The sequence below is a fragment of the Solea solea genome, chromosome 1 (assembly GCF_958295425.1).
Source record: "Solea solea chromosome 1, fSolSol10.1, whole genome shotgun sequence".
NCBI lineage: Eukaryota > Metazoa > Chordata > Actinopteri > Pleuronectiformes > Soleidae > Solea > Solea solea.
Genome location: NC_081134.1, coordinates 13,204,753 through 13,225,524, shown reverse-complemented (window position 1 = coordinate 13,225,524; position 20,772 = coordinate 13,204,753). Strand labels below are relative to the sequence as shown.

Below are 20,772 nucleotides of genomic sequence, written 5' to 3'. Positions count from 1 at the left end.
TGTGGCCATGTCATTAAAAGCCTGCACTGTATCTTCAAGGTGACTTACCTGTCTTCTGTGAAGAGGCCGTGAGTGGAGACGCAAAGCACCTCGGGCTCCACGTAAACGATGGAGAACTCTTCGATGGGCACAGCGTACACTTTGTACTATGAAGAGAGAAATATAAACATTGGATTGCTGTCGTTATAATAGATGTTTTTGGCAGAAATATTTCTCTCACCAGCAGGAAGGACGTGGTGGAAATCTGCAGGAGAAGCTCAGTCCTGTGTGTGAGCTGTAACACTGCCACACGGTTGCTGCTGTCCACTGCCACGCTCCGGCACAAAAAACTGCAGGGGTTAAAACACACTCCAGCGTCATACTTGTATATTTATGATATAATTTTACTGAGAACAATGGTGCAGCCAGTATATTCACAATAAAAAGTTTCATTTGTAGGCGGCAAAAGCTATTTATGTTTTGGTTTGAAGTAGGGCTGAACGATATGGACAAAATTTCATATCTCGATATTCATGCCAGATATCTCGATATCGATAGGATACGATATGACTACGGGTTCGGTGAAAACCAAGCATTTTTCAGAAAAATAAAAACATCATGATACAAAAGACTGTGGAAACTTTCCAGATGGAAAGTGTAGTTTTATTGATGAGAACTCACTGTGAGACTGTGTACACGGGTACCATGTCTTTTGCAAAGTCTGATGTTATAGCTTCTGTAACGTCTTTATGTCCGGTGGACGTCGACTCATGCGGTGTAACGCTACTGAACGCATCAGTAAACACACTTTGCTTGGGCTTCTTTTGGGATGACTGAGAAGTCCCCGGTGTTTCTCTCATTGTATTACACTCTTCGTGCAGCACGCGATGGTGTTGTTTCAGGTGGTGAAACATGTTTGTTGTGCTACCTTGCTTCGTCGCAATGTTTGCCAAGCACGACCTGCACAACACCTCGCTCTGGTTGACATCATCCTTTTTAAATCCAAAATACGATGATTTATGTTTTGGCACAAAATCGTCACCGGCCGCATTATCTTCCGCGCTCATGTCACTTTCTTTCCCGCTGTGTATGTCGTGTGTGTGTGTGTGCGCGTCTCAGTGTCCGTCTCCCGCCCGCCCTCCTATGTTTGTCATTGGTTGGCCTCAGCTGTCGATCCACAGCAAGCATGAAATAAGGTTTGTGGTTGGCTGGCCGTAGTGGTGCATTCAAGTGCAATCGTAAAAATGAAGTTTACTGTGACCGCCAGAGCTGTACATGCAGGGCGAGCGAGGGGGAAAATCTATATTGTTTATATCGTTGCTTTTTCGATATTAATATCTTGAATGTTCATATCTCGATAGCGATACGATAACGATATATCGTTCAGCCCTAGTTTGAAGCGCCAATAACACCCAATAACACAGCTCAATAACCCCAAAACATCTCAACCTGGGGAGAATCAAAATGGTTTTGATTGACACAGCAGCTGCAGCTGTGAGTCAGAGATGCTGAATGAATGTCTCCAACACGGGAGAAAAATGATGCTCCACAGTGGAGATACGTTTAAATATAGACGGCTGAAAGCAGAGAGTCATTTGTGGCTTATTTGCTCATGGATAGGGGGTATTTCTGCCACGGTTAACAGGCTCTTTCTCTCTCTCAGTGGATATTTGCACACATTTTTACTGAATGACAACAAAGACGGTAAAATACAGAGACAGTTTGTGAAGCTGAGAACAAAAAAACCCCAATAATAATTACAGGACTTACCTGTAGGCACAACTGTAAATATTAGCCCTGGCTGGTATCTGGCCATCTTGCTGTCCACTAGTTAGTATGTTGACATTCTGGACAGCGTCCACCTCACTGGCATACTCCAGGACAAGGGCATAAGGGCCAGAGTGAGGCACACGCAAACTGAGCTGGAGCTGAGACTACACGGGACACACACGGAGAACATAAAAAAAAAAAAGCTATGTAAACGTTTAGTCAACAACGAAATTATACTTAAGGTCATGAGTTAATACACTAAAAGATAACACAGAGTTAGTGTGTTATCTTTTAAAAAAGAACAATAAAACAGCTGATAAGAACGTTCTCTACGACCTTTTGTTTTATTGTTCCACCCATTCCAGTGCAATACAAATACAACTCCTGAATCCAATAAGTAACTAAGTCTCCACATTGTAGATGTATTAAGTCATGGCTCCCCCACCTGTCTGCCATTGAGAGCAGCCATCTCGGGGTGATCTGGGGTGGGACGCCGCACTCGCGCCTGCCTCCTCCTGCGCCCGCTGCGGCTGGAGAGTCTTCCCTGTGAGCCCAGTGCGGAGCTAAAACCATCCATGGCCACATGCTTATACAATAGACAGCTGAGACAAAGACAGACAAAGCCAGTGGTAAGAGATTATTACATCGTCAGCCTGTTTTAACTCAAGCCAAAAGCTTCAGCCATGGCTGACATGTTTACTATTTAACATAAAGAGTAATGGCTGATGTGTTTGAGTCATTTATCTTCCTTTCTTTTAACAAGCATCATTCATTATACGTACTGTATTACATTTTTGAACAGGGAATGTAGCTTGAAAAAAAAAAGAGAGGACGAATGACTTTGAAATCAAAACCCTTCCGTGCCGTGCATGGGAGGCAAGTATGAGATGGAGAGCGACTGTGTAAAAATGCTGAACTTAATGTTTTAAGAGTTACTTTGTGCTCCTGTTTGCAGTGGGTAGATAAGTGCAGGGCTGGGTGACCTTCGCCTGCAGCAGAGGTGCCTCATAATAATCCCTGGGCAGCAGCACTAAATAGTCCTAAAACGAGGGGAAATTGAACGTGTATATGTTAGTTCTCCCGGAGAAAACAGACTTTTTTTGAAACACTAATTCTACATGACTGTCCTCATTACACGACTCACCAGCAGTACGCCCTCTGCCTTTATGTGAATTATCCATTTCCCAGGAGTTAAAGCAAACGGCTCAGCAAAGCCCTCTCCTGGGACAGTGAGGAAGGATGGGGAGCGACTCTCAGGGAATATTACTTCCATACTCTGCGCCGACCCTGCAGGAAAACAAATGCACAATAAATAACGTTAAACACAGGAAAACACCTTCAAATGTGGGGCGGCAACATTATCTGCATTACACGTAGGGCCGGGTATCAAACTTCAATATTTCATATCAAATATCAAATAATGTTTTGTCATTCAATATCAAATTTCATGACCAAAGGAGTTCATCTCAGCAGTGAACCAATAAGCATGCAGCCTGTTGTGTGTGATGGGATCTACGTATGAGTACACAGTGATTGGCTGTCTCTCAGTGTGAAGGCAGTAATGACCAGAGATGGCGCTCATTCCCCAAAGGAGTAGAGGTGCTTAAAGGGCAGTTTCACCCATTTTTTTACCACTTTTTTCAGATCTTTTACTCATAGAACTTGACAGAAACACAGCAGGCAGTGACTTTGACGTCGACTGTTTGTCAAATTATTATTTTTTTTCAATCCCAAATAACACATTTATCTTTGATCTCTCATAATTAGTAAAAAAACTGAATATTTTTGGGTGAAGTGGCCTGTGTGTGTGTGAGTGTGTGAGCGTTACATAAATAAAGGTATGTCGATGAGATCTGTTGGATAGACGCTCCATGATTAACTGCAAGAAGCAATACATTTGACCTCAGTGAAAAACAGATTTCATTATAATTATAATACCCAGCCCTAACTACACCAAATTATATATGACTGTCATGAAGGAAATGATTGAATAGATGTGAATCTGATTCCATGCCAGAGGCAGCCTTACCTGCAGTGTTATTGGTAGCCTTGATGCTACCGGTCACACTTGTGCTGCCAGGATTAATGAATCTCAGAACCACACGGAACAAGGGCTGCCCCTCTTTTGGGTCAACATGCACTGTTACTCTGACTTCACTCTGCAGGGATGAGAGCGACACACACACACACACACACACACACGAACAGCTGACTGCTATGGCCCAGGTTTGAGCAGACGATGAGGGTATAACGTTAACAGAGAGGTTAAATATTAAGTCAGGTGAGCGGAGAAGTTAGACAAACAGAGCTGGTTGATCAACAGACAGCAAGCGAGGTGAGGAAGAGAAGGGAAAACATTCAATGGAAGGCAGGCCCTTCACTTACAGTCACAGCAAGACTGAAAGTCGGCTTCGTCCACCACCAAGATCCTTGCTCTCACGCGTTTTCGCCCCTTTTGTTTGGGGGTGGCGTAGTGCATTACAATATGGAAAGGGCCGGGAAAGCCAAGGGTAAGAGTTAGGATCACCTCTGGCTGAAGACAGATAGAGTTAGGTGTAGGAGAGCTGGTATACACGTTCCCTCATCAGCCTTGATATAAGAAGAAGCGAGTGTGTTCTAAGCAGGAATATCAGTGCAGATGTAAAAAAAAAAAAAAAAAAAAAAAGCAAAAGAACCACGATGGTATCAGAGCAGACTGAAACAGCATGAAAAAGGAGATTATAAAGTTGTAACAAAGTGGCAGACAGACACTGCCATAAGACTTTTCCAAGACAAAAAGTGTCATTTATTGCAAAAATCCCCATCAGTGTAAGGCACCGACGTGAATGTGTACTAACCTGAGCGGGCGACATGACAGCATAACCTCGCCAGCTGAAATCTGGAAACTCTTGAGGGTTATAACCGAAGCGTACAGGTCTGGAGTTTGGCGTGGTGCCATCCTCAATCTCAAACTTCAATTGATGCAAAGTAGGAAAGTAGTAGTTTGGTGCTGGCCTAACGAGGTACACAGACATTTAAATCAATACAGCATTCGGGAGTAATCCTATTTGCAAAATAAAGTAAAATAAAAGGTCTGCCATATCTTACTCGGTGCATGTACGGCCAACTATATTCTTGAGACATCGACACTGTCCTGTGTTCTCATCACACGCCATGTCGACGGCACCGCCGACATCACACTGACAACCTGTCAGGCAGAGTGGAAGACGACTGAAACCTTAGGTGGGCTTACGTCTACACACAACAGTACAATCTATTAATGTTACATCTATATCTACTGTAGAAACAAGAGTCTAAGAGTCACTTAATCCAAGGCTGAAATCCCAGCGTTCTCCAGCTGTCTCTCGTGTACTCCGCATTATAGCTGCATGCGTGTGGTTGTGACAGGTGCAGAGATGTGCACCTGTCACCACAACCAACAACAACATCACGGTGCGCCAACACACATGTGTGTGTGTGCAGTTAAGGCAGAGTAGATGACTAAAAACAAGATTTTCAGCTGGTGTCTATTTGCTCTTTAAAAACAAATCTGATTTAAACCCTCTGTTGAGTCTATTTATTTAAGCTTTCATATATTATCATGTGCTAGAATAAACAGATGCAGTAAACAGCACATGGTTGACTGTTTATGAGATGTGACGATGAAGGAATTTTGGTCACGGTCTTCCTTACCCTGACAGCCGAAATAATTCTTTTTCTGCAGCAGGAAGTGTCCATCCTTGCACGAGTCACACGAGTGTCCACACGCGTTAGGCTTGCAGAGACACCGTCCACTTTTCTAGGCACAAGCACAAAATAAGACGATTGCAGATTAGATGAGGTCGCAAAACAAAACAGTCACAACTACAGCATGTCACTGTAAAGGTCCATCCATTTTCTACTGCTTTAATCGCTGCATGAGGGCCATGCTGGAATTGACTCCACTCCAGCGGACATAGGGCCAAACGTGGGGTACATCCTGGATAGTTCGCCAGTCCATCACATAGAGACAACAAACAACCATACACTCTCACATTCACGGTCAATTTGGAGTATACAATTAACCTAATCCCAAATCTGGATGTCTTTGGACTGTGGGAAGAAGCCAAAGTAACCGCAGAGACCCACATGCACACGGTCTTTAATGGTCCTGTGTGTAAGAACACACACAACACACTCCTCTTCTCACCCCTCCCTTTCCCAAGCATGTCATGGAAGTACTTGGTGTACTTATAAATGGCTTATTCAAGGACATTAAGGATAAAAAAAAACCAAATTATTTTTAGTTTAAAGCAATTATATGAAACAATTCAAACACTTCATCATCCGTCACCAGTGGAGGTGGTGCTGTTTCTATTGCTTATAGTGTATCACTCACCTGTTCGCACTCTCCAACGCCACTCAGCGTCCCTTTAAAATCACACTGGCACTCTGGTATGAGAGGGACAATCAGAGAGAGAGAGAGAGAGAGAGGGGGTGAAGTGTTATGAAAACGTAAAAGGGGGAATCTGCAGTGAATAGACTCTGATTACAGGATTTTGTCACTTCCATGGGGCAACGAACGGCAGCACAAAACCCTCCAATCTTCAGAGATCTGCACATCAAAGGTGCAGAGCAGCTTTGCTGTCGGCTTGCCTTTCAATCCCGGGGGGGGAGGGCGGGCAGAAGAAACTTCTCAATAATGTCGGACCACAGCCGTCCAGAGGCATTCTTCGAAAATAAAAGCTCCTTTTTGTGTCTTCAGGCAGTGCGGTAGCAATAACATTCTTGCTCGAGCACAGGCCGGTAACATAAGACAGGTATCTAGACAAAGCCTCAAACTCTTTTCTTTTTTTTTTTGCAGTGGCTGTATTTCCACCGGATTCTTTCCTGGGTTGTTTCGTGTTGGCACAGAGATGACATAGTATTGCAGAGGTGTTGTGTGTTTGTAAATGTGCCACAAGATAACCTGTTACTGCTCTTTCACAGTATGAATGAAAAAGAGAAAGCACTTAAGAGGATTTGGCTTGTATTAACGTGTTATTCCTCAACTCCCCTCTGTGGGACAGGAAGGCAGATCCGGCCTTGTTGACAGGGGTGTGTTGACATATCCTCTGGGTACGAGAGGGGCCAAGAACCATATCATTGCCCTGTCACACTGCTTTTTAACACAGTGGGGAAAGGCGGGGCTAGTGATGAGAACTATTCGTCCAACTCTTTCTTCCACCTTTCTGTTTCACTTCCGGTCACTCACCTGTACAGCCGCGAGGATTGTCTGGCGCCAGATTCCAGTAGAGAGGCTTACACCTGCTGCACAGGGTTCCCTCCACATTCGGAAGGCACTGACACGATCCCTGAGTCAGCAGATAAAGAACAGAAAGATTGCTGGCACCTGCGAGTGAATGTTACGATCAGATTTATCCAAGTCAGTCACGCGTCTTCTGCTGAACCACAGTGACTGGAAAATGGCAGCGTTTTTTTTTTTTTCTTCTTAATTTCAAGTGAAAATTGTACATTTCAAGAACAAAGGGAAGCGAGTGAGCTTCCATAAACACTGAATTAGCTGAGCCTTACATCATGCTGTTGTTTTGTTCTTTTCGTCCCCTTCAAAATGGAAGGAAGTCCGTTTTCCTTTTTCTAATTACATTTACATTTCAGGGGACGGAAAGAAAATACTTCCCTGTGAAATCTGCTGGATGAAGCTTTAGCAGCACAGCTCTGTCATTAGCTATCGGACTGTGGGTCCATAGACTCTCATTTTTTTGTTAGGTATAATAATAAATAATATTATATAATATATAATATATATAATATATATATATATATATATAATATTATATATTATATAATAATATAATAAAAAAACTTAAAGTGGCATACCGTGTAAGGATTGGCAACCTCAGTTCCTGCAACATTACACTGACTAATGGAGGCTAGATGGGGAGAGAAATAGGCAAATCAGTAAAAATGTATGCTTAGTTTCTCCATCGCACTCTTAACATATAAACCAGAACATGATGAAATTATATTAATACAAGTTATACTGTAACTGCTGTCTCTATTTCAGTCCCAAAAAAAGACTTGTGTTTACCTGCACACTGGGGGAACCTCTGTCCAGAGGCACAGCGGTCGCACAGCTGACCCACCACACCCGCCAGACACAAACACTGACCCGACAAAGGGTTGCATACGCTTCCATGCGAGCCTTCATGCGAACATCTGCAAGCTGATGACAACATCATGTAAGTTAGTTTTGTTAATCTGACAGCAAGAGTTTAAAAAGGACTCCTGTTTTTTCCCCCCTCACTGATGCCCGGTGGCCCGATGATTCCCTAAAAGGAAGGGAATCCAAAAATATCTACTGTTTAACTTCTATGTGAAATGTTGTGTCATGCATGTTACACTGCGATGCGGTGGGATTTGGTGGGATACTGTGGGAGAGTGAGAATGTTTGCTTCACAGAGTCATGAGAATAGGCCACGGTAAGTCCGCTGAAACCAGAGTCAACATTTTTTCCACCACCACCGCGCGGATTAGCAGAGGTCACATGCGCCCAGTTGTTTTATCAGTCATAATTACGCCGCTCAAGCAGAAGGATCTGAGCCACTCACCGGCACAGTCCGGGTAGCCATAGTAGCCTGGTGCGCATTCATCACACTCCTGTCCACCATAGTTGGGCAGGCAGACACACTGACCACCTGGACTGCAGAAACTGTCGGCCACACCAGCCCCATCACAACGACACGCTGGAGGAAGAGAGAAAAGTTGCTCGATGGTAGATAATTCATTAAAAATACGTTTTACAACCCGGCTCATAAGGTGAGAGGAGATCAGGTATGCATTTGGGGGCAAGACCAGAATGAGCGTTAAAATATATCATTAAACTCTTAGAACGATTGTGATGTGCTTTTTTTTTTTTTGTTTCTGTGAGTCTTGCTGCTGTATTCTGGATTATCTGTAATTTACTTAAACCCTGTTGTGGTAGACATGAATACAGAGCATTACAGTTGTCCAGGTGGGGGTAAGATAAAAGCTTAAATGACTGTTTTAAGTTCCTTCCTGCTAAGCACTGGGTCTTCTGACTTGGATTTGGAAACATGACTGTACCAGATACGTAACAATGTGTATAATGGATGATTCAATCCAGAAGTAGGCTGTAAGGCAACATTACAGATGCCAAGTGCTGTAAAACACCACCACCAATCACAAAAATCTAAATGATCAATCATAGTTCCTTTCACAGCTATAGCACTCTGTGTCATTAAATAATTAAATGTGTCATGAAATAATTCAATGTGTCATTAATTAATTAATGACACATTTAATTAATTAATGACACATTGAATTATTTAATGACACATTTAATGAATGATTTAATGGTGTATTTATTTATTTAATGTTGGCCCTTTTGGTCCTCCATACAGGTGCTCTACGACACTAGATATGAAAACTAAAGTTTATATATAAACAGTACCTACAGGGAAGGATCTGTATTGTACACAAGTGATTAATAATACATATTAAATAATAAGATATTAACGAACAATGTTTTGAAAGTTAACATTTTCACTTTTGTTTTGCTGCCGTGGTGTTTTTGCACATGTCATGACTTGTGTCTCTCGCTCCGAATAAAGCTTGTGGTTTCAGTGAACAGTGACGAGGTTATGTCTGTGGTGTATTCTGTCTCACCGTCGCAGTTTGGGAACGAGTGGTATCCAGGCTGACAGCGATCGCATCGCTCCCCCTCCACACCACGGCGGCACAAGCAGTTTCCAGCGGTGTCACACACCCGAGACACCGTCCCTCTGTAGTCACATACACAATCTGCGAAAAAAACACATTCATAATGTTTACTTGAAGTGTAAAAGGGAACAAATTCAATTCAAAAACATAATCCTGAAGCCAAATGAGCATGGAATGAGTATTATATCACTGTGTACACAGTGATAAGGCATCACTGGTGCCCTCTTCTTGCCAAGCTTTGCTTGGTATTGGTACATGAATAAACTTGGCCCTAACAAGCCGTAATAGAGGACAGCCACCAGAGAAACAGCCGGTTTCTTTGTCCCTAAGCAGCTCCACAATATTAGAAGCGGCTTTTGAAATTCCTTCTCAGTAATCCCACAGGGTGAAAGATGAGTTCTTTAATCAACATGTTCAAGGAAAACATACATTTTTGGGTAGACTCAGCTGATGAGACAAAAAAAAGGTCAAGGGCTAAAGGTCTTTGTTGAAACAAGAATGCCATATTACTAACACTAAAAGTGGATTTCCCAGCTTGAAGTAAACCAGAAAAGGAGAATCTGGGGAACCATAACTAATAATAGACTGAGAAAATCCTACTCAATATTCCCACATGACTCAAGTTATCAAGAAAGGAAAGAGACCATTCGAACTTCATTCCCCCACAGAGAGACATCAACATTTCAGAAAACACTCACTCCATACAATTATAACACACCGTACTCTACAGAAAATTAGCCTTAAAAGGTTGCTGTGCCTTCATTTAGCATCAAAGCTCAAAATATGTTAATCGTTTGTCTATTGTGAGCTATTGTAAAAAGCTCACAATAGACACTATCCCGGTATGAGTATTAAAAGGTCCATTCTAGGTCTATGAAAAACAACAATTCACAAAATCATGTGATGGCACACTTGGTTCAATTGTAGAATCGCCAATTTCCTCAAAAAAATATATAATTTCACCTAAATTTGACACATTGGGCCTTTAAACAATAACATAATATCCGGACCTGCACTGCCTAAAAGTAAATGCAATGCAGGACTTTCACAAGAATACGCAAAATGAAATTATTTACCAAAGCATAAGCATATAAATACTTCTACAATAGGAAAATAAATAAGGCTTTATCACACTCACACTGGCAGACGGGTGAGCCAAAATAACCTGGTGGGCAGACGGAGGGCACTGTAGAGAGAGAAAGAAAACAATCACAAGTTTGATCTTTTGAACATACACAGAATAGAAACTACAGAATGTACTGCACTCACCCACAATGGGTCCTGCAGAGGATTCAGTGGTCGTTGCATATAAGGGATATCCTGTTTGCAAAAGACAGGCCCCAAAGTTACTAGAGATGGCGCGATATCACTTTGTCGTGTCAAATACCAATATCAGTCATTTTAGAACTTTTCTTTTAACACATTTGTGCCATTTCCAGCTATTTCAAAAACATAACGTTGTCCAGCTGTGTAACAAATAAAAAAAAAGTCCACAACATATTTACATTTTTCAGTCTGTGCATCATGAAACGCGTGATATATGGGACTTTTGGATTGTATTGGATTTAAAATTTGCATTTGTCCTTTATCCCATCCAGTTATTTTGACCAGTATCTAATGGGTAACTGGTTAATTGAAACATCAAGTGTCGTCTTCATTGAGAGTCCTCTTTATTATCTATTTATTATAGATTTTAATGCATGAATTGTCTTCCTTTTTTTTCTACCATGAGATACAAAGGAATAATTGGCAGACTGCTGAGGCCTCGAGACTCTCTTAGTGTTTACTTTGTGTAATGGAAAAACTGGAGGCATTTGATAGTTGACCCTTTTAACTTGAAGTAGTTATTGTGTAACAGACTCAATCTATTTTGTGCTTAATGTTTCATGTCTATTTGTGCCACTGTTGCTTTAGCTACATCGCTCAGTGTTTACCATCTTACCTTCTTTGCCCTCATTGTCACACAGACAGAAAATCAAAAGTCTCCCGTGTGCAATAACACGGTACGACACATTTGAGAACAATCTTTCTAATGTAACGTTATATATTAATCGCTATCTTCCGTGTATATAATTTATCATCGTTGACAGGTTTATTCGGTTACATTCAAACTTTTTTGTTCCTTATTCTCTGTACAAATGTAGTGTGTGTTCTTATTATTACACTTGTACTCTTATATAGTGTCATTTATTCTAGTATATTATTCCTTTCATGGTATAGATGTTTGTATCTTCTCAATATTTCTGTTATAATCTCTAGTCTCAATAACATGCATATTGTGTGCTTTATCGTTCCATGTTTTATTTTATATTCTAAGAGTTGATGCTGAAAAACAAAGATTTCCCAGCTTGAGATCAATAAATGTCTAATCTATCTGTCATTCTAAAAGAGAACTGTATGTACATGTTTAGACTAGTTTGTCAGACAAGACCCACTTTTAATTGTAACGTGTACTAATAGATGTGTTGCTCATAAAAAGCCAAGTCTGTACCCATCCAATTTAAATGTGTGATTTATGTGATATGAGAACAGTACACAGGAGGCAGACTCTTCGTCTGTATAATGACTGCGTAAAAAACAAATGTAAAATGTTTGAAAGATCATTGAAATTAAAGTGAAAGTGCAATCAAATTGACCCCACTGAGGAAAAAAACAAACAGTGAATGTCAGGAAGGAACTCTGTAGAAAGTTTAAAAACGTTGAATAAAACCTGAAATATGTAACTCATCTCGAGTCAGATCAGAATGAGATAAGACGAGGGAAACTCCTTAAGTGTCTAATATCTGCATATTTGTTTTAATGGAGTGATGGCATGAGGAATGTGCAGTGCGTGTGCGGACAGCCTCCCACATGTTACCCACCAGCATCAAAAACAGACGTCTTTCAAATCAGCTTAGTGGGGGAAAAAAAAAAAGTGCCCTCGAGGAGAAAAATGACAGAAATATAAAAGGCAAAACAAATGAGAAAATTGTTTCCACTCATCAACGGGTGTGTGATATGTGAGTGTCTCCAAACCAACTACTGTACACTGTATCTGGGCAGCACCTGAACACAGACACATCATTTTACGGAATAAGAGTTTTTCATTTCACCCAAAATTCAAAAAAAACAACACTGTTTTTGTTACTTGTAACTCACCACAGTTCATGTTATGCATGCTTCACCCGATATTTACCTGTTATCCTTTCAGTGACATGTATATCAGAACGATTTAAACGAAAACAGGACTTACGAATGCATTGAGGGTAGTAATAATATCCATCAGCACAGCGGTCACAGTTTTCTCCAGCAAACTCTGGTTTGCAGATACACCTTCCAGACCCCATTTCACAGCCGGCTGTCGTCCGCTCATCGCACCTGCAGGCTGGTGTGAAGAAACATAAATAAATATACAAATAATAAAATATAAATACAAAAATATGCTACCTGGCCTTCATATAAAGCAGATTTGATTGATTTTTATAGGAAGAGTCCACGCAGGCCTGAGTTTACAGAATAGTTAAAATAGGCTTTACATAACGAGTGTATCACCTTAGAAAGTGCATGGGATGCTGACTGACTGGATATATCTGGTATCTATACGAGTGTCAAGGAATGCACATGTGTAGGAATTATGGGGGCAGTGGGGCTACAGCAGCTCCCTATTAATCTCACTTAACTTAGTCTGTGGATTCTGAGGTTTACTTTTCAAAGTGCTTGGGGCGACCAGTTTAATTCCACGACTTTCGACTGTCTAAACACAACTGTCAGCTATTTATATGGCGGGGAACAGCCCGGGGACCGTCAAAGTAATGTAAACAACAGCAGATCCCAGTTTAGCAATAATACAAGCGGTGGTGCCAGTGGACGTTCAGTGGTGCCATTTGTGTCTGTTACATAAAAAAAAAAAAGAAAAAAGGGCTGATGTCTTTGAATTTAACGTTGTTGTGGCTGCACTTGTTAGTCATACACACCGTAGCTCAAATACCTGCATGGTGATGGCTGCCAGGCGCTGTAACCTTGTAATTTTACAATCTTAAGATTTTAAAATTAAACACGATATGATTTTATTGCATGAATTCATCCAGCGAACGAAACAAAGACTTCCATACTACGCACCTCACACAGGCCTCTTAATCTTAATTTACTGACATGTTCAAGAAAATAGATCTGTAAAAGTAAGAAATGACAAGTTCTGGGTTACAACCAGTTTAGTGCCTCACGTATGCATCCACTGGGAGACTCGGCAGGTACTCCATAAGGTCTGTAGAAGCCTTCGATGCATCGCTCACAGTTCACTCCAGCAGTGTTGTGCTAAAGACGAACACAAGGTGGAAAGAGGTGCTTGAGAGAAAACAACAACAAGTTCAAGGATTACAAATGAACCTCATTTTCACTGTACATTAGAAATCTCTAGATTCAAACTGTACTGACGGCGGTTTGAATGTAAGTTAATTTATGTTTGTACGTTACACAAGACACGTTGATATACTGTCATACACTATTAATAATACAGAAGATACTACACATAGTACAACTCTATAAAACAAAATCTATGTCTTGGAGTGGAACGCTTGTACATGGTTTCTTTGGACCTCATGCACGCACAGTAAAATGTATAGTGCAGTGTGCAACGCCCCACCGAAAACCGATATTTACTTGTTTTTTTTTGTTCCATATCCACCCCTTTACATGCACACACTCACACACACAGGAATCAGTTTGGACTTGATATGCATTTCATACCTGGCAGCCGATGCACACTCCTCCTCCGTCGTACCTGCCGAAGGTGTCTAAACTTGCTCCCCTCTTTTCCACCTCTGGGTCATAATAACAGTCAAAGGCATGGGAGAAACACTGGCAGGCTGAGGAGGAAACCCCCGACACACACACACACACACACACACACACACAGACAACACAAGATTATTTTATATACCTCTGCAAATTACCCCTGACTCCCATGTGTGTATTTAAGCACCTTAAGCTACTCATTTTGTGTAGCTGTAAAATATTAGGAGAAACTATAAAATCCAAACTAAACACGGCTGAACATCCTCTTCCTGTACACCGCCCCTGTGTGCCATTAATGTTCCCGAATGCTTTGGGTGTATTTCCACTGACTGAGTGCACTGATTGGATCACAAGTCTTCTTCATCTCTCTCGCTCTCGCTCTCTCTGCTTTTGTCGCTGCTACAAGGTCATGTGTATTTCATGGAGGGGAAAGCAGTCCAAAGCAATTAGACTCCAGCTAACATATTGTCTGACTGAACGGCTCACAGATAAGCTGACAAGCACGAAGGCTTCTTAGACTGTTGCCAGCCCGGCGAGTTGCGCAGTGCGCTGTCACCACACATACCATATGAGGAATATCCTCTCCATCCTCTCGACAACACCAAATAGGGCATCCATAACAGCACAGCATGTAAATATCAGAGGCACGAGTCCACTTTGGATGGGGGGGGAGAGGTCGTAATTCATTGGGAGTAGCATTGCAAGGGTTTGCTTCAACATGAAATCAAGCACTGTACATGTACACTTACGCTGGCACTCATTCGGACTGCTGACAGTTGCGGCACGCCACGGCTTCTGGTTAAAACCCGGGCAGCAGCGGTCACATGACTCACCGCAGGTGTTGTGCAGGCACTCGCACTGGCGTCTAAAAGCCAGAGATGAAACACAAAGATTTAGCGATTTAGCTTATTTATATAAAATATAAACAAGTGCATAAATTCGTTCTTTTCTTCTTTTTTTTTCAAAACACAACACATTGACATTATTTCACCATTCACCTCACGACCAAACAATGAAACACAAAGAAGCATTCGTTCATCGTACATTGTTCTGTTTGTCGCCCTCACGTCATCCGTCATCTTTGTTTACAGAATCACGGACAGCAATCAAAGAACAAAACTACAATCATCTGCCGCTTTTTACAACATGTTGATGTCAGCGTACAAACACATGAGGTAACTGTCCTTTTCACTATCACTCAAATCACAGGATACGGTAGCATCTGTGTGCTCTCTGTCTCAGCTCACTATCACTGACAGACAGACTTCAGCTGGATACACTTAGAAACAGTAGCTGGAGTCTTGCTTCAGAGCTTCTCGCCGTTGAAATGCTCGTAAAAATCCGGTTCAGGGAAATGAATTAGTAATGAATTAAAAATGAAGCCTGGGGTGGAAAGAAAACAAAGCTGCTGATGACAAATAGAATGTCTTACCTGTTTGGCTTGTCTGGGTTACGCCCCCCTCCGCACACCTGTGCATGCCCATGACACACGCAGCGTCCACCTATGCTGATGTCTTTGATACTGTAATAGTACTGTTAACAAACACAGAGACAATGTTATCATCACCACGGCGTTTTAAAGCAACTGCGGCGCTATCGGCAACTTCAACCACCACACCAAAACAAATGTCTGACTCTGGCTTGGCAAAGGGGAGAGAGAGTCATGCACACTGACAAGCACAGACTTACACCAGGAGCTTGAAGCTACTGAATGTCTGGCGCTCATGGGGTGAATCAGAGCATTATAAAACACAAGGTACAAATCAACAGCTGATTCATTCTCAGCAGGTCCAATAAAAAAGATTCTCCAAGAGATTACAGTGACAGTGAAACATACACCACAAATCGGACATCAAATAACGAAACCTAAGCTTTAACTTCATCATAAGAGATAACATGTTTTTACTGTAACATTTATGAGAAGATATTCCTCATGTATTATTCTTTATGGAGAAGTGGGGCAGCACAATAATCCAATAACAACATATATTGTGATGTAATTATCTTCTATATCACTACAGCAAAGGTTCAGATACACAAGGAGACATTATTAGCCATGAATATTTTACCTTATATCGGCGCAATGTTTTACTGTTAAACAAGTTTTTCATTTGCTGTCCCAAAAAATTATGCATTTCCAAAAATCAATCTTGATTTTGTGACTCTTCTTGCAAAGTGGTGCCATATTCTGCACCTGCAGCCTATAAAGCCGTCCAAACCAGTTTTGGCAACCTCTGTGATGAGTGGATGGATAGACAGACAGACAGACAGACAGACAAATGGGAATGGGAAAGTACAGTCTGCCAGCATGACGCCTTTTTGTGAGGGTGTACTTGTGAGTGACTCACCCTGCGTGTTACAGTGGGGTCTCTCTGGGCCTTGGAGATGAGGTGGCCCAGCAAGGTGCTGGTACGGAGGAAGCGTAGGCGGATGTTGGTGGCCTTTGTGAAATCTCGCAGCACTGGTGAGTAGGTGAAGTTTTTGGACCCCGGTCGACCGTTGACCAGAGACACCACAATCTGGATCAAGAAGGTATTCATTTCACACTTATGTTTTCATCCAAATAAATCAAACCGAACCTGGGTTTGGTTTTCAAAGTGATCAGATGTGAAATGTTACCTCTCCATTCTCCAAAGGCAAGATGCGTGAGTACTCTGTGGTGCAGATCTGGTCATCGTCGCTTAAAATACGAGAATTGGGATGCTTTCCGAACTTTTCAAAACACTCGTGCTTGGAATCTGAAAAAAAAAAAAACAAACACATTCATTTACCATTTTCAAACAATAATAAAAATTATAATACCCTGCTGAACTGTGTTCACATGCTTGTGTGGAGCTTTGGCAAATGATATCTGAGATTTAGCTGCAAAATAACATCTTAATAAATGAATAAATGGGTGAATGAATATGAAAATATGCATATTGTTTGCATTTAAAAGAATCTTTTCTTTTTTAAAGCACTGGGGTTTAGAATGGCATTATTAAGTCATTTGTGAGGAGGAAACCAAAACAGAGCTAAACGAACGGAATAAAGAGAGAGATGTTTAAGAATACTATATAAGAATACTAATCCGCAAACACGGGTGTCTCCCAGATATTAAACATCATCACTTCCTGTCTTAATCTGTCTTCAGCAGACAGATCAGTGAGCCAGGAATGAAAGAAGTGTGTCAGTGAACAAAACTCACTTCGTCTTCATAACAGGCCTTTTTTTTTTTCCTCTGCAGACATGTTGACTTGTCTTGGCAGGGAAGGCACAGATGTAATTAAAACTGATCATAGTGGCTGCATTCCATCTAGCCGTGTTTGTTCCAGGGCTCTAGAATTGAACATGCTCAATTACTGGCACAGTTTATAGGGGCACATTAAGGGATCTGAGCCATGGTTAACATTATTAATTGCATCTGCGCAGAAAGACAAAATGTCGGGGCCATGGAAAACACTTATTGTAAATGACTGACAGGATTTCATTGCGATAGCAATGATTTAACAGCTGCTCGTTACTAAATGCTTTTAACAATCCTGTGTTTTTGTGATTTGCATTTTCGTTACAAGTGGTTTTCTTTATTCTACACACAACATTGCTGTAATCCAAAAATTTAACCAGCTGGGAAAAAGCGATAGAAAACATAATTTAGTCAAAAACTGATTTACAGATTAATATGATGAAAAGACAATAACTTATTCCTGATTAATCCCAACTTCACTGGGAGACACTAGAACCTGCGTTTTCTTAGGTTCCTATCTGACCAATGACTAACAACAATCAGTCACCACAAATGTAACACAGTAGTGTGCAGGATGTGTTGCCACAAAGGAACTCACGTGCAAAATATTGCCAGGGGGTGAAGGTCCTGCCATTGTCCACAGAGTGCTCCAGCACCCACAGGTCAGGACGAGGTGAATTAGCAAACTTGATGAGGACGTAGGCCACATGGAAGAGCTAAAGAGCAGCAAACAAAGAGTAGGTTAAACAAAAGGCTGTCGCTGCTCTGAGCGGATTTTGGATTTCAGCTTCCTGTGCTCTACCAAAGTCTTGGCGTGCAACTCTTATTTCCTTCCTTGTGAAGGCATGGGCTCTAAATCAGCTTGGATGCTTAATTGCCCAAGAAGGGACAGTTGTGATGGAAATTCAGCCATTCCACTTAGTAAATCAAAGTAAAAAACCTTCTGTTTTATTATGATTATTTTCCGCTGCAGCAGTATCCGTGCAGCTACAGAGCAAAGCACAAACGATTCCCCGACATTTGCCAGCAATAGAAGCTGTGCAGGTGCAGCCAGGTTAGTGAAAAGACATCAGCCATAAGCCCACATGATCCAAATCTGTTCTCTGAACTCTCTATCTGCACCTTCCATCAGGATCTACAGGAAATACAAGGGCAGAAAACTGTGTAATTATTGTTTCACACTGAGTTTTTTTGAGTGCGCAGAACAGTCTCCTTTCTTTGCAATTCATCAAATTCCGGATCAAGACGTACAAGCGGGTGACTTCAGCCTGATTGAACATTGTACTAAGGAAAGGGAACTTGTGATGGAAAAATATCTCTTTGTTATACGGTCTGGAACTGTCTTCGCGTGGCTTGGAATGGAAACCCTGCACGTAACACCTACAATGTCAACAAAAGGTCTCTGTACCTACACCTGACCACCACCACACCCTGTCTTGTTTTTGTGATGCTGAAACACAGTTTATTTTGTGAAACGTCAGTGCAGTGCAAACTATTTCAGTGAAAAATGTAAAGACCATCTTTTTATAGATAGGCTTGGGCTGTCTTTTTTGTATGCTGAGGAAGCCTTTATTCTAATAAATCATCAAAAAAAAAACATCTGGAGAACGTCACAGAATGAAGGCAGGCCTGTACTCGTCAGCATCCCTCAGACCTGTGATGAAAACCCCCAGAGGGCATTCGAAACATCCAGATCTGTCTTTCTTTACATGGCGCAGGGAGCCATGTAAACATTTTAAAGGGGTAAAGACTTTGCAGAGTCATGGTCTGTGTCAGGAAGAATCCACATGTATCCTGATGGATTGCTGCTCCCCCAATCCCTGAGAACCAATGGCCTCAGGTTCAAGTAGCTCTTGGGTTGATGGATTGTGAGAGAGTTCACAGGTCAGCTGGGGAATTGTCTGCTCCTGTGCTATGAAAAGAGTCAACAATCCCGACAAAATCATTAAGTTGCAAATCAGGATTATTATTAAAAGACAATCAAGTCCTTGACTTGATTGTCTTTTAAATAAAGTCACTTCACTTCCTCCTGACCTGAACTTTGAATGGGGTGTGTCTTGAAATTAATCAGGGAGCATTTCCACCCACATGGAACAGGATGCTCAAAGAACAAAAAAAGATAAATGGCACACACACACATGAACAAAATGTGGGCTGCTAACCAGCTAAAAATAGAAGCCACGGTTTTGTAATGGAGCTTATAGCCGGAATACATTAGTCCTGCTGAGGACCTGGAGGAAGTTTAGTTCACATGGTTTGTGATGACGACAAAGGAGGCAGAAGGGAGGGATGGTGGTCTGGCTATAGACGTGCAGGCTGGCACATGGACCAGGTCAGATTCCAAACATAGCGCCACATTCCCCTGACCTCATAATGCCCCCAAAGCAGAGCAAGCCATTTTCACAAGCATTTTCTTGACAGCAGCACACAATAGTGAAAAACTTAGTGCTTGTGCTGGATACAGATAGATGGACAAGACAGTTTTTACAGTTTGCCAAGGATATATTAGTGTTTCGTGAAAAGTGCGTCAAAAAATGAAAGTGGGCGGGGCTAAAAACTGATGCAAAAAACTTGTATTAGGTCATCTGCTGTTGGGTTTAACGTACATGAACGAAACTTAGTACACATGTTCATCAGGTGTGGACGGTCAAAAAAGTCAGTGACGACAAACCTGCAAATCCTACAGGAAGGCCGCTATCTTGGATTGCATGCCAAAACAGAGGCGATTTTGGCCATTTTGCACCAATGGTATTTGAACGAACTTGTCCTAGAGCCTTATGGGATCACCTTCAAACTTGGTGAGGTCACTGTGGACAAGTTGAGGATCTAAAGTTGCTTAAAACTTTTCAATAAGTATCATGGAGTACAAGAAAGGGGGCAGCAAAGTTGGTGAACGTTTACATTTTTCGCCACAGCCAACGAAACTCTCTTATAGTACCTCCTCAATGTGGGCGGAGTCATCATAGCACGGCTGCATGAAACTGCTGTGACGTCGCTTTATACGCGACACACACAAATGAATGACTAGTGTCTTGTAAAGCAGCTATTTTCGGTGTAGCTGACACAGTCTGACACAGTAACTGAACTGAAATACAGCGGAAGAGGTTGTGATGCAGCTCGCCATCGAGGCAGTGCTGTCGCTAAATACACCGGACTCCTCCGTCCTCGCTAAATGTTGGAGATTAACTGATCTACTGTCGGACGTCGTGCTCATGCCGTCTCCCAGTGACGAAACTCTGACCAATCTGTGACCTTGCTTGGAACCTCATTAGAGCAGGTACTAAAAAAAAGTACCATGTACTATCGCTAATGGAAAAGCAAAA

At 41.8% G+C, this 20,772-nt stretch overlaps 1 protein-coding gene across 4 annotated transcripts in view; it reads right to left on the bottom strand.

The window, feature by feature from the left end:
- Positions 1–20,772, bottom strand: part of LOC131460961 (laminin subunit alpha-3-like) — a 58,291-nt gene that overhangs the window by 25,484 nt on the left and 12,035 nt on the right. For 3 of the 4 annotated variants that reach the window (XM_058631904.1, XM_058631920.1, XM_058631928.1), the window contains exons 3-28: positions 18,048–18,165; positions 16,843–16,961; positions 16,572–16,742; positions 15,656–15,756; positions 14,973–15,088; positions 14,176–14,294; positions 13,653–13,743; positions 12,683–12,814; positions 10,720–10,770; positions 10,589–10,636; positions 9,397–9,531; positions 8,319–8,453; positions 7,799–7,933; positions 7,588–7,640; positions 6,962–7,061; positions 6,107–6,159; positions 5,422–5,527; positions 4,837–4,936; positions 4,587–4,743; positions 4,135–4,282; positions 2,894–3,036; positions 2,686–2,789; positions 2,195–2,351; positions 1,750–1,913; positions 221–329; positions 49–146 (exon numbers count right to left, since the gene is read on the bottom strand). In XM_058631904.1, the coding sequence (XP_058487887.1) occupies positions 49–146; positions 221–329; positions 1,750–1,913; positions 2,195–2,351; positions 2,686–2,789; positions 2,894–3,036; positions 4,135–4,282; positions 4,587–4,743; positions 4,837–4,936; positions 5,422–5,527; positions 6,107–6,159; positions 6,962–7,061; positions 7,588–7,640; positions 7,799–7,933; positions 8,319–8,453; positions 9,397–9,531; positions 10,589–10,636; positions 10,720–10,770; positions 12,683–12,814; positions 13,653–13,743; positions 14,176–14,294; positions 14,973–15,088; positions 15,656–15,756; positions 16,572–16,742; positions 16,843–16,961; positions 18,048–18,165 (2,963 nt within the window). Of the gene's footprint in view, positions 1–48; positions 147–220; positions 330–1,749; positions 1,914–2,194; positions 2,352–2,685; positions 2,790–2,893; positions 3,037–3,778; positions 3,909–4,134; positions 4,283–4,586; positions 4,744–4,836; positions 4,937–5,421; positions 5,528–6,106; positions 6,160–6,961; positions 7,062–7,587; positions 7,641–7,798; positions 7,934–8,318; positions 8,454–9,396; positions 9,532–10,588; positions 10,637–10,719; positions 10,771–12,682; positions 12,815–13,652; positions 13,744–14,175; positions 14,295–14,972; positions 15,089–15,655; positions 15,757–16,571; positions 16,743–16,842; positions 16,962–18,047; positions 18,166–20,772 lie in introns of all 4 variants that reach the window. The other variant, XM_058631912.1, reaches the window with a different exon arrangement.